General features: G+C 39.6%; 1 protein-coding gene across 3 annotated transcripts in view; it reads left to right on the top strand.

The window, feature by feature from the left end:
* The window catches only part of arhgef3 (Rho guanine nucleotide exchange factor (GEF) 3), a 230507-nt gene extending 224847 nt beyond the window's left edge, over positions 1 to 5660 (top strand). For all 3 annotated transcript variants that reach the window (XM_052017800.1, XM_052017802.1, XM_052017801.1), the window contains 2 exons: positions 1626 to 1812; positions 2828 to 5660. In XM_052017800.1, the coding sequence (XP_051873760.1) occupies positions 1626 to 1812; positions 2828 to 3177 (537 nt within the window). In that variant the 3' untranslated portion in view covers positions 3178 to 5660. The remainder of the gene's footprint in view (positions 1 to 1625; positions 1813 to 2827) is intronic.
* Positions 5661 to 19939: the final 14279 nt, after the last annotated feature.

The raw sequence follows: 19939 nt of genomic DNA, 5'->3' as shown, positions 1-19939 counted from the left end.
GGTCTTTTAAGAATATTTTAAATTGCCACAAGCCATCATTGTCTTAAAACCTTTTTGACAGAGAAATTAAGAAAATAGTAGCTCATAAGTGAGAAGTGAAGAATTGCTCGCAATTTGGGCAATGCTGTTATCAATGCAGTTGCATTTATTTAGTAATTTGTACACTATTTGGTTACAGAATCCAAACTTTTATTTTGGCTAGTTTCACTTTATTGGGTTTTTTCCAAAGTATTATCATGCAGTAAACAAAGACCCAAGAGATTCTGCAGATACTAGAATCTGGAGCAATACACGCAAAATGCTGGAGAAACTCAGCAGGTCAGGCAGCATCTATTGTGAAATTTGGTAGGATAAAGAAACTTTGAACATTTTTACTTTGTGCAAAATATAAACTTCAAAAAAAAAAGATGCTGCCTGACCTGCTGAGTTCCTCCAGCATGTGTGTATTGATACAATAAAACAATTTATATTGAAATATGTGTGACAAACATTCATAGTTTTGAAACTGATGCAATGATTAGAGTTTAAAAGTGGAGCTGTGAAAGTGAGCTTTTACCTAGAAACTGACTTTTGTGACACACATTGATGAGATCTTTTTTGTAAGTGTAATGAAAAGATCAGAACCAGTCTGCTCTTTCAAGCTGTCTGACTTTAATGTTACAGCTTAAGGGCAGGCCTCTGTGTTTGATGCTTCTTCCTTCCCTACATAACACAGATGGGTTGACTGTAGGCTGACCTTTACAGGATTAAGGCTGATGTGAAATTTGGTAGGATACAGAAACTTTGAATATTTTTACTTTGATTGTGCAAAATATAAACTTGGAAAAAAATGAGAAGGAATCATATTTTGTGGTCCAAAAACACTGCAACACATCAGGGTAAATAGTGTTTTGTGCTCAATTTATAATAAAACATAACTTGCAATAATCAGTGCATTCATGAGAGGACTAAAGTTCTCAACAAAGCCTTTTCCTTTGTCAAAGTTAATTTCATCTGAAAATGAATAAATCTCTCTTTACAAGCACTATTATGATTGATTGTACTGTGATACAGTTGATGTATCTGGATAACACATTTGTATGCTATGCATTATTTATAAATGGACTGTTTATGTTACTTCTGGTGAAGTGGCTGTATTAACTCCATTTGTCATCGTAATCTTAAAAGAGAACTTGTCTGTGTGAAGACAAAATGAAATTATTCATTGGATTATCAAATATTTTTGATTAATTTGTTTACTCCTAATCCCACAGCTATTACTTGAGTTACCCTGCTAATTCTTCTTTTATTTGGCAGAATAGGATATTGAGCATAACAACCTGCAAATTTTTTGTGCACTTCTCACTTAATGTCAAATCCTTGAAATGACTAGGCTATGTACAGGATTGATATATAAATCAGAGCAGATAAATCGGTTAAGCACACAAGAGATTGCAGGCTGTTGCTCGATTTTGTTAAAAAGCTATCTAGTATCCGAGTGTGCTTTCTTACATCTGATAACGTTAAAGTTCGCTTAATCAGTGAATTTGGCAGAATACAATCCACTAAATCCTGATTGATTGTGAAATCAATGCAAGTCTGTGCATTAATAGCAGAATCTAAACTAGTTTCCATTCATTTTACAGAAGCTCCACGTTTTCCTTTTTCAAGAAGTGCTTGTAATTACCCGAGTGGTGACGTGCAGTGAACAGCTGTGCTACCAGCTGTACAGGCAACCCATCCCTGTCGGGGACCTGGTGTTGGATGACCTGCAGGATGGGGAAGTGCGATTAGGTGGATCCATTAGAGGCGCCTTCAGCAATAATGAGAGAAGTATGAAGCTATTTTGTTACTTCCCCTATTCTTCCCCCTGGCTCTGGTGTTTATGTATGTGATTTACACAGGAGAGAAGTTGCAGTATTTTTCATTGTTCACACTGGGTACTGAGCTTTTCCACTGAATACCTTGTCAAGTGAATTTAGAAATATACTTCAGAAGCAAATGTCATTGTGTGTTTGGCTTGTGATGAAAGCTGACAAAAATAATAGCTCTTTGGACAAGAAGGATGTCTGTACCATGACATTTGACTCCAGCAGCAAGTCGATGTCTTTAGGAGAGAGAAGAGGATTACTGAGAAAGCAATGAAATGGAGTAAAGGGAATAAGACAGTCCTCTTTCCTCAATTTAACTAGCTATGAGGCCTGAATGTGTTTAGCATGAACATGTCAAAATACATGTTATCCATTTATTTCTATGAAAATGATATTGTAATTTTGTTTATTCTGCAACGGAATTAAATAACAAACCTTTACCAGGCTAACATTTAACTATTTATGAAGTGAAAATCTGAATATTTGATCCAGAAATACTAATATAGAGCTGTTATTTCTCCTGGGATGCAATTTCCCTTTGATCTAAAAAACTTATAGAAAGTTTAAAAGCATTTTGCTGATGTCAAATTGCACAAAGATTGGTGTATGTCGAGTTAAAATGGGTATAATCAGTGTAAACATGGGAATAACTGAAACCTTGATGTAAATTTATTTTTTAAAGTTTCAACACATTAAACCATCAAGCAAAGACACTAAGTGCAGCATATTTAACTTGCTTTTCAAATTTTAATGCCACATAACTATTCTATTAAAATCCTTTCAAAAGACACAAAATGCAAAACATTGAGATATTTAGAAATAGTATACTCACAAAAAAATTGCAATTGTAGAAACAGTTCTCTTTACCCAAAGAAACTAATTGGTTTATTCGGATTACACAGCTTGAGTTGCAAGTGCAGTGGAATTGTAGGTGTTGCTTTTACTATTATTAATTTAATCTTTTGTTTCCATCTTAGCAAAAAACTTCTTCAGAGTAAGCTTTGTAGATCCTTCTGAAGGGCAATCCCATTCACTTCAGGCCAATGATGCCTTCAACAAGCAGCAATGGCTGAACTGCATCAGACAGGCTAAAGAAGCTGTACGGCGTTCGTCGGGTGATGCAGCAACGCTAGGATGTAAGAGGCACAACCACCTAACTCCAAATGGGATCTTTATGTCACATGAAGAACCAAAGCTTGAAATAATGGACCAATCAGACAATGAATCAGACTGTAGTATGGATACCAGTGAGATTAGTGGAGACTATGAACAGATGGAAGAAACAAACTGTTGTGTAAATCAGAAAAGAATAGAGACAGATGTTTGATGTCAACGCAATCCGTAGAAGTCCTCGGCATTTTACCTGTACAGTATTTGCATTCCATAAGGAGCAGTTTGGAAAAGCACTTTTATTCCTTGTGATGGTGTTCCTGGTGTTTTGATAATGCATTCTTGACAAATACTGCAAAGTACAGCCCTGTTAGCTGGATTTTGTTGTCTCCACTGTTTGTGATCTGATGTGTTCTCCAACATCATCATTTGGATGGATAAAATATTTTATTAATTTCTACAGCGCCCTGCTGGGTTGCAAGTTTCTCAACCACTGTTATCTTTTGGACCAATTCTATGTGGATTGATACACTTGGAAGCAACAAGTTAACAGTTCAGATGATTATGTAGAACACCAGGCAACATTTGAGCGAAGCTGAACAAAACACTCAAAATGAATGAAATAAAGTAACTCATAGCCAACTCTAATGGGTTCTGACCAATTACAATTATAACTTAATGGAATTTGTTTTAGATAATTTCTTCTGAAGGAAGCTTCCTAGTAATCGCTCCATGCTGACTTGATAAATTCATCACTCGAAATGTCATAAATGTAACTGCTAAATTTGCCAAATTGTGAATGTGTTGTCTAATATTTTCAATTTTACAGGATGAGTTTATGCAGAATATTTGTCCATGCCATGTTTTCATCTGTACATAACATGATGCTCATGTACAGTATGAGGAATCAAAATGACAAGTCATAAGAAAAAAGAAGCCAAAGCATATTACTTATTATTTTGAAGAAAAGTAATGTGTTTAATTTTACCTAGTAGAATTTTCCTTGTATTTATAGTTTTTACATAAATTGCAGAACTATTTGGCCATTCACAATATATTTGAAACATTTAATTTTAAAAACATGAATTCTGCGGGTATCTTATCCAATGGCTAGACAAGGAATTAATGGAAGATGGCGTGAAATGTGGCTGTTGCAATTTTTAAGACTGATATGTAATTGCATATATAACCAATGGGAGAAGCCTAGTCCTGGAGGTAATACTATTATTCATTTGGTAAACATTATTTGGAAGATAAGGAGTGAGAACATGATAGTCAAAGGAATAAACTCAGACACGGTAATTTTGTAAAATGGAGTGGTTTTATTTCTTCTTTTTGACAACCTTACCAGCCTTTTATAAGTCATTTTTACTAGCAGTCAAGTTAAAATTCTGAACGAATATGAAAAACTGGAACCAAATAGCAAAAGAGTCCAGCAGAGTATTAGATTGTGATGAGTTTGGCCAGTAGGTTACAGCAGCATGTCACTAAAATGCTTCTAGTTGCACTTGATGGGCATTGAGCATTCTGCTCTCACAGTAGCTCAGCCATGAATTGTAATCCAGTATGCCCTTGAAAGTCCAGGAAATCAAATGCAAATATGTCTTATCCATCCTGCAACTCTATTGTTTTTTTTTCTTGTGCACTTTTGTATTGTTACATGCTCAGTGGTAATTCTTTGAAGTGTAGATTAAACTATAGTTAATTTTTGGAGCAACCTACTCAAATTTTAGAGGTGAGAGGAGGAAAATGGATGCAGTGACAAAGAGGAGGAACTGAGTAGGAAGCTGCCAGTCTGGTGTCGTCATATTCTGGCGGCTATTTTGATACAGGCATTAATTCTGCAGAAATAAATTGTCAGCTCTATTAGAGAGGCAGCTATATAAATGGTGTACTAATGCACTAAAAATTAATCTAACATCTACCAGCCAAGATTACTAGGTTTTGTTCTCAGTGAATCAGTGGTAAAATGTGCTTTCCTCAAAAAGGACAACAAATGCAAACATGATCTTGATTGGAAGTTAGCCATTCATATTGCTTAGGCTTTGCATGACTTCCCACTATGTAATATTAAAACCCTGAAATCTTAATTATCAATTCATATTGTGTGAATGTCATTGGCAAGGCCAGCATTTATTATTCATCCCTTATTGCCATTTCAAGAGAACACATTTGGAGAGGGTGGGAAATTGCTGTGAAAGGGAGTGACTGTAGTCACTCATTGATTACAATGGGTATGAATGGCTGATTTTCTTCCCTGGAGTTAACTAGTGAATCAGGTTTTTTGATTTAATAACAATTTAATAGTTTCAGAGAGATGATTTCTGATACTGGCTTTTTATCCTAAATTTAATTAATTGAATTTAAATTCCACAGCTACCATAATAGAGTTGGATCAATTGACTTGGCATCCACCTTTACTACCATTATGCTACTGCTTCTCCTGTATTTTCATTCAGAAATATAAGTAGCTTAACTTAATGTACCTTATATGTCCATGACTATTCTGCAGTGGTTGTTACATGACTGAGACTGTGGTTTATAAGTATATATAACCAATAGGCCCCAATGGAATCTATTGTTTATTTATTGTTAACAGTAATAGTTTGGAGAGGCGAGGAGCAGTTGAAGATTGTGAAGATAGAAAACCATACTTAGAGGCACTAAAGTGGAATCCTATTTGTGTTCAGATCAAAACTTTGTGACTTGGAGTCTTGCACTGCATGTCACTCACTATTCCATAAGTGGAGGAATAATTCAAATAATGCTACCTTATTGTTTCCTTTATATCTCACAAATTACCTTTATTTCTATTGCAAGTGATCAGGCCAAAATGCCTAACTATGAGTAGGTTCTGGCTGACCACAAAGTCTAAAATGAGAACTGTACAACAGATAATGAGGCAGATTAGACCACAGATTATGTGGCCATTGAGTTCCTGTTTCTGTAGATGAATCATAAACAAACCAAGACCAAAGAGAAAAGCTGTTAAATGCTTTAAACCAGTTCACAAAACTGTTACGGATTGGTGAAAAGAATGTTTAAGGTGTGATTACACACTATGTCATCCCAATGCCTCTCCTGGTGTTAATGAGTTCTACATGCTGCAGAATTGCACACAAAAGGCAACTTTTCATCAGTGTGGTTCTATTTTTAATTACCAACTTTCTACGGGTCGTTCCAATGGCTATTGGCCTTAATGCTCATCAGAAGTCCCAAGAGAGTACATTATGGATTTGGAAAAGGAAATTCTGGTAAACTACCATCTGAATTACTAAGCAATCATCTAGAGGTTGGATAAACTTAGTGTACTGCAGAGAAAGTTCTACCGCTGATTTTAAAATGAAGAGGACTTGGTGCTGTGAAATAATAATATGGTGGTAGGTATTAATACGTACACTGAATTTCTAAAAGTAGTTTGGGATGTCTGTTCCATGCATTTTGAAAGCATTGTGGTGCTACCTTAGATGCTGTTAAAAATCATAAATTGATCTATTGTAGTGTTTCTATGGTCTTAGTCAACAGATCAACCATTGCTGCCTGGTGGAATCCTAAAGCAAAGTTTTCAGACAAGGGATCCAGCTGTGACATTTGGGCATGGCTCCCACTGCAGTATTATGGCTTGTACAATTCAAGATATTAGACCTAAATTTGCTGGAAGGCAACAAGTGTTCACTACTAATTAATTAGGATCTCAATATGCAGAAGTTTGTATCATAGAAAACAAGCAATATTTTATCAAATGGGTCCATGAATCACACCTCTGCCATCAGTTCAGAGTATGAAGCAAGGTAAATTTTGAATGGGAGCAAAGACTGTGGTGATTTAGCATTTGCAACAAAGGTAGAATAGTGCAAAAGTTCCAAGAAATTGCATAAGATATGCCTTTAAAATCTCCAAGCTAGAATAACAGTATAAATTACTTTGGCACGTTTTCAGCAAGTTCTGGGCCACACATTGATAGCAATGAGGGTTTCAGTTTCACAGTCATATTTAATGGTAGATTCCCGATACTGAGCATGTGCTGCTGTCCTGAAACATTGTGGCATTTGACAATCAGCTTCAATTCCTGGATAGCTTGCACTCAAACCATTTTACCATTGTTTTCTGCTTTCTGTGTCACCCATTTTGATCTGTAATAAAAGACAGCAGAAGCTAATAATGAATGAGAGTTGCTCCCTTGTAATTCAAGAGGCAGAAAGGGAATAGCAGGTTGGAGGCTGTGGCACTTCACAAGGATACCAGATGAACAGTGAAGTTACTCAATAATATGACACTGCCAGAAAGCCACTGACCACGCCATCCTCTGCAGTGAGAGCAAGTACCTGTGAACTGTATCCCTTCAAAGCAGGCGAGTTATTTGGTTATTCTTTAGTGGTATGTGGAAATTGTTGGGACTTGTTGTTCTTGAGAGGAGGAGGCAGTGAGCTGCCACCTTGAAGCATTGCAATTTGTTAATGCTGGTAATCACATGGCACTATTGGAATTCTTGGATTCTGACCCAGCAGTAAAGCAATATATTTCCACATTTGGGAGGTGTCTGACTTGAAGGCAGACTTAGAATTAGTAATATTTCCATGAGCCTTTGTCCTTCTAGGTGGATGAGATTGGGAGTTTGGGAGCTGTTGAAGAAGGCTTGGTGAAATGCATTTACAAGATAAATTGTAGGTATGATACAAGCTACCTTATACAAAACCTTATGCTATGCTAAAGGCAGGTGCCTGTCATCTGACTGATGAGAACACAGAATTCGAATGGTAGTTGATGGAAGTCAACACTTCGAAGGCCAGGTATGTGAAAGGTTTGGTACTTGATTGGATTGCAAATGGAATGAGCTGCTCTTATGCAAGGTATATGTTATAAGGATAGTGATAGTATTCTGTTCTCACAGGTCCAAAGGATTCTTAATAATTGACATAGTACTTTAGCTCATTAGTAGAACCAGGAAAGATGGAGGTTAAAAGCCAATCCATTAGGGCAGTGAAATGTTTAAACACCTGGAAAATCTGTGCTTTCAATTAAACCTCAGCACCACCCCTGTACATGTCAGTTTTCCACAGCCTTGGCTTTGTTATCTACATCCAAGTTCCTCTTGTTTTAGGTACCAACTGACAGGAGGAAGAGTTTTTTCCCTCTTGTATCCTGAGAGTTTTAATTTCTGACCACCACCTTCTCAGTCTTCCTTACTCTCCAACTTCTAACCCTTCCAATTGTATTTTCCCTTTATGTTTTTGCCTGTTTTCCCCTTCCCATTTTTCTACTTCCTCTATCCTGATTTTACCATTCGTCACCTTTACTCTCCTGCCTCCTTCTGGAAGGATAATTAGCTACTATAAATTACCCCTCTCCCCCCTCCTGTGTAAGTGGGTGGCAGGGGTGTTGGTGGGCATGTGAGAAAGACTAGGTTACAGGGAAATTAACAAAGGAATGAGACTAATGGGAATAATCAAAGCTGGCACAGAAGAACCAAGTAGCCTCCTTTGTCAAGAAAAATATCTGTGTAGTATTTTAAAGTACAAAAGAATATCATATATTCAAACACCTAAAGGTGGAATCAATATTTGAAGTGCAGACAGCCAGACATTGAAGGAGCTGGTAACTAATTAAGGTAATTTAAACTCAAAAACAGATCTGCCAGGATTGAGGCGTGCATTTTGGGAAGACAAATGAGGGTAGGACTTCCGCAGTTAATGGTTGGGCCCTGGGGGGTGTTGTAGAACAGGACTGAGTAGTACAAATACATGATTCCCTGAAAGTGGCGTTGCAGGTAAACAAGGTAGTGAAGGTGGCATTTGGCAAGCTAGCCTTCAGTCAGGGCATTGAGTATAGAAGTTGGAATGTTATACAGTTGTACAAGACGTTGCTGAGGCCACATTAGGAATAGTGTGTTCAGTTTTGGTCACCCTGTGATAAGAAAGATGCCATTAAGCTGGAAAGAGTGTAGAGGAGATTTAAGAGGACGTTGCCAGGGCTCGAGAGATGTGAAGAGAGGTTGAGCCTGTTTTCATTAGAACATAGGAGAATGAGGGGTGATCTTACAGAGGTGTATAAAATCATGAGGGGTGAATGCTCACAGTCTTCTTCCCAGGGTTGGGGAATCAAGAACTAGAGGACATAGGTTTAAGATGAGGGGGGAGAGATTTAATAGACACCTGAGGCACAAACTTTTTCCCCCACCCAGTGGGTGGTTAATATATGGAATGAGCTGCTAGAAGAAGTGGTTGGGGCAGGTACATTAACAGCAATTAAAAGGCACTTGCACAGGTACATGGATAGGAAAGGCATAGAGGGATATGGGCCAAACTGGACTAGCTTAGATGGGAATCTTGGTCAGCACAGACCTTTTGGGCTGAAGGGCCTGCTTCCATGTTCTATGACTCTATAGAGTGTGAATATATGTTGGAATTTGGGGTAGTGGTCAAAAAACCCATCTCTTAAGTGAAGCTACTTAATCCCTTTGGTAGGGAAAGTTTGTCTCTAAGACCAAAATTCACCAATTCTAGATCATAAACTTTAGGGCAAAATGTTACAATGGACTTCAAAGTATTATTACACAAAATTTGACACTGAGACAGGTAAAAATGTATCAGTTGAAATGACTAAGCTTGGATAAATAGGTGAGAAACAAAGGTGAAAAACACGATGATGCTGGAGGAACTCAGCAGGCCAGGCAGCATCCATGGAGAAAAGCAGGCAGTCAATGTTTCGGGTCAGGACCCTTCTTTAGAACTGAAGATAGGAAAAGGGAAAGCCCAACATATAGGAGGGAAAATCAGAGCAGTGATAGGTGGACACACGAGGGGAGGCAGGGTGGGCACAAGGTGGTGATAAGTAGATGCAGGTAAGAGATAATGATAGGCAGGTGCAGGGGAGGAAGAGAGAGCAGATTCACTAGGGGATGGGTCAAAGGTAAGGCGAGAAAGGACAAAGAAGGGGGTAGGAAAAAGAGGGGCTAGGAAAGGGAAGAAGAGAGGCAGAATGGTGGGGATTACTTAAAAGTGGAAGAATTCAATGTTCATGCTGTTAGGCTTCAAGGTTCCAAGATAGAAAAATGAGGCACTGTTCCTCCAGTTTGCGCTTGGAATTCTCCTGGCAGTGGAGGAGGCAGAGGACCAACATATCTGCGATAGTGCAGGAGAGGGAGTCGAAGTGACTGGCAACGGGTGATGTGGATTGTGGTTACGGACAGAGCGCAGGTGTTCTGCAACACAGTCACCTAGTCTGCATTTGGTCTCACCAATGTAGAGGAGGCCACACTTGGAGCACCGAATGCAGTAGATGCTGTTAAGGGAGGTGCAGGTGAATCTTTATCTCACCTGAAAGGACTGTTTGGGTGCCTGGATGGAGGTGGTGTAGGGGCAGGTGTTGCACCTATGGCAGGGGCAGTGGAAAGTTCCTGGGGTGGGAGTGGGATGGATGGGGAGGGAGGAGTGAACTAGGGAGTTGCAGAGAGAGCGGTCCCTGCGGAAGGCAAAAAGGGGTGGGGAGGGGAAGATATGCTTGGTAGTGGGGTCCCGTTGGAGATGGCGGAAGTAGCAGAGAATGATGTGCTGGTTACGTAGGCTGGTGGGATGAACTGTGAGGACAAGGGGGACCCTATCCCTGTTGGATCTGGGAGGGGTGGGGGTGAGAGAGGACGTGCTGGAAATGGCAGAGATATGGGTGCAAGCTCTCTCGACCACAGTTGGGGGGGGGGGGGGTGGGAAAGCCCCAATTAGAAAAGAAGTTGGACAGCTCGGATGTCCTGGAGTGGAAAGCCTCATCGGGGGAGCAGATGAGGCAGATGCTCTTCTTTTTTCTCAATTTCTCTGCCTCCACCATATCTGCTCCCACGATGAGGGTTTCCACTCCAGGACGTCCGAGACGTCCAACTTCTTTTCTAACCGGGGCATTCCCCTGACTGTGGTCGAGAGAGCTCGCACCCATATCTCCGCCATTTCCCGCACCTCCCAGACCCAACAGGGTTAGGGTCCTCCTTGCCCTCACATTTCATCCCACCGGCATACATATCCAACCCATCATTCTCTGCCACGTCCGCCATCTCCAATGAGACCCCACTACCAAGCATATCTTCCCCTCCCCACCCCTTTCTGCCTTTCGCAGGGACCACTCTCTCTGCGACTCCCTAGTTCACGCCTCCCTCCCCCTACCCATCCTGCTCCCACCCCAGGAACTTTCCCCTGCCCCTACATCACCTCCATCCAGGAATCCAAATAGTCCTTTCAGGTGAGGCACAGATTCACCTGCACCTCCCTTAATATCATCGACTGCATTCAGTGCTTCAAGTATGGCCTCCTCTACATTGGTGAGACTAAATGCAGACTGGGTGACCATTTTGCAGGTGACCTGCGCTCTGTCCGTAACCATGATCTGCATCTCCCTGTTGCCAGTCACTTCAACTCCCCCACTAAGAGTCATGTCAGTCCTTGGCCTCCTCCACTACCAGGAGATTTCCATGCGCAAACTGGAGGAACAGCACCTTGCAGCCAAACGGCAAGAACATTGAATTCTTTCACTTTTAATTAATCCCCACCCCCCTTTCCCATAACCCCCCTCCCCACTATGCTTCTTCTCTTCTTCCCCTTCCTAGCTTCTCTCTTTTTCTCTACCCCACTTTTTTCCTTTCTTTCCTTACCATTGACCTAACCCCCAGTGGATCTGCTCTCCCCTCCTCCTCCGCATCTGTCTGTCACTATCTCTTATCTGCATCTACCTATCACCACCTTGTGCCCACCCCACCTCCCCTCTTGTCCACCTATCACTGCTCTGCTTTTCCCTCCTGTATATTGGGCTTCCCCTTTTCCTATCTTCAGTTCTGAAGAAGGGTCCTGACCTGAACCGTTGACAGCCTGCTTTTCTCCACGGATGCTGCCTGGCCTGCTGAGTTCCTCCAGCATCATAGTGTTTGGATAAATAAGTAGTTTTTAAGAAAAGAGTACAGAAATATTGGAAGGGCTTTCCTGAGCATTGCAAATAGCAATAAAGATAGCATAGGTGTCAAAAAGGACAAAATATTTGATAGATTAAGTTAAGATAATGTGCCAAAACATAATTGATAAATTTCAGTGTCATTAAATGTAGGATGTTGCAGTAAAAAAAAGACAGCTGTAGTTCTAAACAGAGCAAACTGAAAAATATGGGAGGAATTTAGGAGTACAAATTCACAGAACATTAAAAGCAGCAGCTCCAGGTTGAGGCAGTTTAAAGAAAAATTCTATTAAGATGAAAGTTAATAAAGTCTATAGATGGTAATGAATCCATAGGAAACATTAATAAAACCGTTAATTAGAGGCATGACATTTTGTGCCAAGCACAACAGAGAAACTAAGTTCACAGCCCTGCCCACACTAATCTCTCACCATAACTCTTACCAATAATATAGTTGATTTGGTGCATCCTCTAGTGATCGACTCAGGAGCTGTATGCTTAAAGTTTCAGTATAATCATGGGCTATTTTAATTATCATACAGATTGGACAAATGAAATTGGCAACAATAGCCTTGGACAGGTTAATTATATATTTCAAATAGTTTCTTGGAGTAATATTTCAAGGAAACAAACAGGGATAATGTTATGAAATAAAATTAATTAATGATCTCATTGTAAAGGATCCCCTAGGAAAGTGATCACAGCATGGTAGAATTCCAAATTCAGTTTAAAGGCGAGAAATTAGTGTCCTAAATCCAAATATAGACAATTACAATGGTATGAGGACAGAGTTGCTAAAGTGAACTGAAAAATAGATTAAGGATTAAAATGGTATTGGTAGATTCAAGGAGTTTCATAAAGTTCAGCAAAGTGAGGAAGAAAGGCTCAATGAGAAGGATGGCACCATCAGTGGCTGACGAAAAGGTACTTGGATCAGAAAGGCATAGAGGCCTAATGCAGGTAAATAGGATTAGCGGTCTTCACGGTTGAAAGCTTAAAGCAATTATAATAGATAATGAAGGATCTGTAGGAGCGACAAACTGAAACTACCCTTTCATTGAAAAAAAATATTTAGGAATCTAATGGGACTGAAGCCTATCAAGCTCCTGGACCTGATAACCTGCATCTGGGATCTTGAAGTGGCTAATAAATATATTGGTTGTAATCAACCAAAATTCTATATGTTTTGGAGAGTTCTTAGAGGACTGGCACATTACAAATGTAATGCTACAAGTCAAGAAAGCAGGAAACTACATCTGTCAATGCCCTAAAATCTGTCATTGGGAAAATGCTAAAATCCATTATTAAGGAGGTAACAGCAAGACATTCATAAAATCATAAGACAATCAAGCGGAGTTAACATGGCTTCATGAAAGGGAGCCAGTAGATGTCATATGAATTTTCAGTAGGTGTTCAATAAGATACCATTTAAGAACTTACTCCACCAGGGATAACATGTTGGGATGGATAAAGGAGGGTTCTAAGCAACAGAATACAGGTCAGGATAAATGGGTTATTTTCAGACTGGCAATCAGTAATTAGTGAAGTATCACAGATATCAGTACTAGGGCCTTAACCATAATCTACACTGGTGACCTGGATGTAGGGAATAGAATGTATTGTTAGGCAAGTTTGCTGACAATACAAAGGTGGATATGTTGTGAGAAAGACACAAAGAGCTTGCAAAAGGATATAGATAGGTTACTTGAGTGGGCAAGACATTGGCAGATGGAGTATGACGTCAGAAAATGTGAATTAGCCACTTTGGAAGGAAGCAAATTATTATTTAAACAGAGTGAGCATGCACAAAATCATGGCACAAGGGATCTGGGAGTACAAAACATTAGCACGCAGGCACAGCAAATAATTAGGAAGGCTAACAGAATGTTGGCCTTCATCAAAAGTATAGAGTATGTCACAAACCAGCAACAAAAGAAACACACTGAGCATGATTCAATGTTAAAAACTATTTTATTAATCACTACTATGATAATACGTAAAATAAAAGTAAAAATGTTAGTATGTTAGAATTCAAAAATGTTAAACCTCGAACGTTAACCCCAAAACTAAACTCTTCGTGTGTGTGTGTGTGACAAAGTCCAAAACTCCCAGTTCCTGAATGGTTCTTAAAGTTCAGTTCCGCAAGCCATAAGGTGAAACATGAGCAAGGGCTTCTTCAACAACCACCGTTGTCCTGAAGATAAGATGTAGATGTAGAAAAACATAGAGAGAGTACATACGAAATACCAAATGTTCCACGATGGAACCCAAACGACACTTCAGTGTTTACTCGGTAGTGACTTCCTCACCCCGAAAAGCATCCCGAACCGTGGTCGTCCACATACAAATACCTGTTTCCTTCTACAGGTCAGCAACAAAGTGAACTCCACCGGATTACTTCCAACTTCCATACATGGATTTTCAGTGGCAAACACAGTTATTGTTTCTCATCCATCGATAGAGAAAACAAGCAGGCTGGTGTCTCTCTCCCTTCTCTCTCTCTCCTTTTTCTTCTGCCTTCTTCAACAACGTCATTACGTTCTTTATCTTCTATTGACGTAAACACGCCCCACACACACATACACACACACTCTCTATCTTAAAGGGACTTTCACTGAGTCCGTAACACCTCCCACCTAAAAAAAAAATTTTCCCAAGAAATTTTAACCGCGCATAGTTAGTAATTTTAATAAGTATCATGCTACACAACTACAGACTATCAGATTAGTACAGATACATGTTTCCCATTTAACATCGGGAAAGACAATCAGCAATCACATTATCTTTGCCTTTAATGTGAGTTATCATGAGATCAAACTCTTGCAAAATTAAACTCCAGGTTTAACAGCCTTCTGTTCTTGTTTTTTGACTCGGCTCAGAAACACCAATGGGTTATGATCTGTATACACAGTCAATGGTTTCTGAGCGGTGCAAACATATACACTGAAATGTTGCAAGGCTAAAACAAGCGACAGTAATTCTTTCTCTATGGTGGAATAATTCTTTTGATGCTCATTAAATTTCTTTGAAAAGTAAGCTACAGGATGGTCAATATCATCAAGGTCACCCTTCTGCAACAACACAGCTCCTGCAGCTTCATCACTGGCATCTACTGCTAATGAAAATGGCTTTTCAAAGTCAGGTGTTCTGAGCACAGGATGGTAGCATAAAATGGCTTTCAGCTTCTCAAATGCTTCTTGACAAGAATCTGTCCAAACAAACTTTACTCCCTTCTTCAGAAGATTAGTTAGGGGAAGAGCAATATCAGCAAAATTTTTACAAAATTTTCAATAATATCCAACCATTCCCAAAAATCTTCTAACGGTCCTCGTACCTGTGGGAATAGGGAACTCAGATATTGCTTGAACTTTTGCCTGAACAGGAGCTTGCTTGCCTTGACCTACAACATAACCAAGATACGTCACAGTGGCATGGCCAAATTCACTTTTAGCCAAGTTAACTGTAAGGTTAGCCTTGGAAAATCTTTCAAACAACCTTTCTAACGCAGAGATGTGATCTTCCCAAGTATCATTCCCAGTCACTAAGTCGTCAATGTAGGCATCTGTATGTTTTAACCCATGAATCACTGAATTAATCATTCTTTGAAATGTTGCCGGAGCATTTTTCATTCCAAATGGCAAAACATTGTATTCATACAATCCAGAAGGGGTTACAAAGGCTGAAATTTCCCTTCCTCTATCTGTTAATGGAACACACCAGTACCCTTTTAATAGGTCAATCTTTGTAAGAAATTTTGCCTTTCCCACTCTGTCTATGCAATCATCCACTCTAGGAATAGGGTAAGCATCTGACTTTGTTACAGCATTCACTTTCCTGTAATCTGTGCAAAATCTAACAGTTCCATCAGGTTTAGGTACAATAACACAGGGCGAACTCCAATTTGAAGTAGAATGTCTAATAATATCATTTTCCAACATGTACTTTATTTCCTGATCAACAAGTTTACTTTTTTCCACATTCATTCGATATGGGTGTTGTTTGATTGGTTTTGCATCCCCAACATCAACATCATGGGTAATTATCGATGTTCTATTTGGAACATCTGGGAACAGATTTTTAAATTTTAAAATTAATTCTCTCATCTGTTGTTTTTGTGAAACTTGTAAATGGTCCAACTTCGTTTCAAGGTTCTCCAGGATATTTTGGTTTTTTAGTTTCGATGGAACAATATTTGGTCTAAATTGGCCTTCCTCAACATCAACATCAGGCATTCTAGAAACAACCTTTTCACCATCCACCAAGGCCACAACTGAATCCCTCTCATAATAAGGTTTTAGCATGTTTACATGACAGAGTTGTGTTTTCTTGCGTCTATCTGGTGTTTTGATTATATATGTTAGATCAGTCACTCGAGATTCAATAACATAGGGTCCAGAAAAACGAGCTTGCAAGGGATTATTTTGGCTAGGGAAAAATACCAACACCTTTTGCCCCACTGCGAATGTCTATCAAAATATGTCTTCATTCTTATCTGGCTTGTTTTCAGATTCTCTCTCGCTAGCTGGCAGACTCTCTCCAACCGAGTTTTAAATTTTTGGACATAGTCCAACAGACTCAAGTGAACTTCCTCATTAACCCATTGCTCTCTTAACAACTCCAAAGGTCCTCTCACCCTATGTCCAAACACAAGCTCAAATGGACTAAATCCTATTGACTCCTGGATCGATTCTCTAACGGCAAACAAAAGTAAATGGATACCTTCGTCCCAATCCTTGGTGTTTTCAAAGCAATAAGTCTTCAGCATATTTTTGAGAGTAGAATGAAATCTCTCCAGAGCTCCTTGAGATTCTGGGTGATATGCAGATGATACAATCTGCTTTGCTCCCAGCTCATAGACTATTTGTTGAAAAATTTTTGACATAAAATTACTACCTTGATCAGATTGTATCTCTTTTGGCAAACCAAACAAGGTAAAAAATTTTACAAGAGCCTTTGACACCGTCTTGGCCTTAATATTTCTAAGGGGTATTGCCTCTGGAAGTCTAGAAGTGGCACACATGATGGTTAACAAATACTGATTTCCAGTCTTAGACTTTGGTAAGGGGCCAACACAGTCCACAATCACCTTCGAAAAGGGTTCACCAAAAGCAGGAATTGGTTTCAAAGGAGCCACAGGGGGTTTTTGATTTGGTTTACCTACCATCTGACATGTGTGGCAGGTTCGACAAAACATCACCACATCTTTTCTCAAACCAGGCCAATAGAATTGTTTCAAGATCTTCCCTACAGTTTTATTCACACCAAAATGACCACCCAAAGGCATACTATGGGCCAGGTTTAAAATCTCATCCCTATAAACTTTTGGAACAACAACCTGATGAATAACTTCCCATTCCTCAGTAACAGAAACATGAGGAGGTCTCCATTTCCTCATTAACACTCCATTTTTGACATAGTATCCAGTTGGCACCTTTTCAATCTCCTCACATGAGAGTGCTTTTTCTTTCAATTCTGTCAACTCAGGGTCCTTTGTCTGTTCCACCATAAAATCCTTCCTTGACAAAGACAAATCTTTAAATTCAGGCTCACTATAAGGATGTTGATCCTCCAGTGAAGACAGAAAAGTCTCAGATAAGGCATCAAAATTTTCTTCCTGTTTAGGACTGTCACAAGGAACTACATCAGACTGCACCGGACTGTCTGTCTTGGCTAATTCTTTAGCTCTAGCTCGAGTCACCGCACATGATGGGTAAACATCTGAATCATCCTCAGACTCATCAATCCTTGGTTTGGTTGTTAACCGTACCACAGGATCACTTTCTCCATCTGCAAGGTCATTTCCCAATAACAAAGAAACTCCTTCCACTGGCAAACTAGGTCTTATCCCTATCTCAACTGGTCCTTCTACGAACTTTGACTTTAAAATCACCCTGTGAAAAGGGACAGACATGGTCTCACCTGTAACGCCTCGTACTAGATTTACTTCACCAGTGTCACTTTCTTCACCAAAATTTAAAACACTGTCCAGCAAGAGAGATTGACTAGCCCCAGTATCTCTAAGAATTTTCACTGGCACCTGGGGTGACTCATCATTCAGTGAAACAAAACCCTCTGATACATACGAACGGAATTCCTTTCTCACCTCCTCCAACTTTTCCGCTTTTCCCTCTTGCAAGGACTGATCTTTAACAGCATCTCCTAAACCTTTTTGATTTTTAATTGCCTGAAAGCAAGCATTGGGCCCAGCTTCCTTCTTTTTCTTCAAAAGGGCACAATTAGATATCACGTGGCCAGGTTTCCTACAGTAATAACAAGTACGCTCAACAGGTTTCTCCAGCCCTGGCTTCTTTTCATCCTTTCCTTTTTGATTACCTCCCAATTTAATCTCTGGTTTACCTGGATTGTCTTTGTAACTCTTTTGAAAGGTTTTAGGTTGTCCCCATTTGGATTTATGGGTTAAAGCATAATCATCTGCCAACCTAGCAGTTTCTTGTAAAGTTTCCACTGCCTTTTCATTTAAATATGTTGTTAATTCAGCTGGAACACATCTTTTAAAGTCTTCCACTAGTATCAATTCTGTCAATTTATCGTAATCCCCATCTACATTTTTAGCCAGGCACCATCGTTCAAAACATATTCTCTTTCCATTGGCAAATTCCATATAAGTCTGATCTGCAGATTTCCTCAAGTCTCTGAATTTTTGTCTATAAGCCTCAGGGACCAATTCATAGGCCTTCAATATAGCTTGTTTTACCTTGGTATAATCAGCTGCATCCTCAACAGACAAAGCAGAATAAGCTTTTTGAGCTTTACCTTTAATCACACTCTGTACCATAAGAGCCCATCCTTTCCTTGGCCAGTTTGAACTCACAGCAACCTTTTCAAAATGTTGGAAATACTGATCAACCTGATCTTCTTCAAACGGAGGGACTAATCGAACCTCCCTGCTGGCTGAAAAACCATCATCAGAATCAGATTCCGAACTCCTACGCTTCATTTGTAACTCATGCTGCCTCTTTTTCTCCTCGTTATCCAGCTCCATCCTCTTCATTGCTAGATCAGCCTCTATCTTCATCTGAGTTATCTTTTGTTCGGCCTCTAATTTCTCTCGTTCAGCCTCTATCTTTAACTGAGTTTGCTCTCGTTCAGCCTCTATCTTTGCCAGCTGCACCTGTGCCTCAGAAATTGCTATTTCACTGCCAGGAAACTGTTTTAACACTTCCTTCTCAAACACCTTCTTTTCCACATAATGGCCAGCTATCAGTCTCTGAATATCTGCCTTTCTCATAGACTGCTTTACTTCTGTAAGGTTTAGCCTTGTAGCAATCTTTATCAAATCATCCTTTTTCGCCACCTCCAATCCCTTTTGGGTTGGTGACTCCAAAAATGCCTTAATATCCATTGCTGCTGGTTTCCACACACACAAGCCAATTACAAAGAATTTATCAGACCTTCCTCAAAAATCTTTGGATTGAATCCCGAACAAATCTCGGCAATCTGGGGAACGATCCCAGACGACACTCGTTAACCTTGGGAACATTTCAGTGTATATGTTTGCACCGCTCAGAAACCATTGACTGTGTATACAGATCATAACCCATTGGTGTTTCTGAGCCGAGTCAAAAACAAGAACAGAAGGCTGTTAAACTGGAGTTTAATTTTGCAAGAGTTTGATCTCATGATAACTCACATTAAAGGCAAAGATAATGTGATTGCTGATTGTCTTTCCCGATGTTAAATGGGAAACATGTATCTGTACTAATCTGATAGTCTGTAGTTGTGTAGCATGATACTTATTAAAATTACTAACTATGCGCGGTTAAAATTTTCTTGGGAAAATTTTTTTTTTAGGTGGGAGGTGTTATGGACTCAGTGAAAGTCCCTTTAAGATAGAGAGTGTGTGTGTATGTGTGTGTGGGGCGTGCTTACGTCAATAGAAGATAAAGGACGTAATGACGTTGTTGAAGAAGGCAGAAGAAAAAAGAGAGAGAGAGAGAAGGGAGAGAGACACCAGCCTGCTTGTTTTCTCTATCGATGGATGAGAAACAATAACTGTGTTTGCCACTGAAATCCATGTATGGAAGTTGGAA

The sequence above is a fragment of the Pristis pectinata genome, chromosome 6 (assembly GCF_009764475.1).
Source record: "Pristis pectinata isolate sPriPec2 chromosome 6, sPriPec2.1.pri, whole genome shotgun sequence".
NCBI lineage: Eukaryota > Metazoa > Chordata > Chondrichthyes > Rhinopristiformes > Pristidae > Pristis > Pristis pectinata.
The sequence above is the reverse complement of the archived record's forward strand: the minus strand, read 5'-3'. Positions and strand labels throughout refer to the sequence as shown.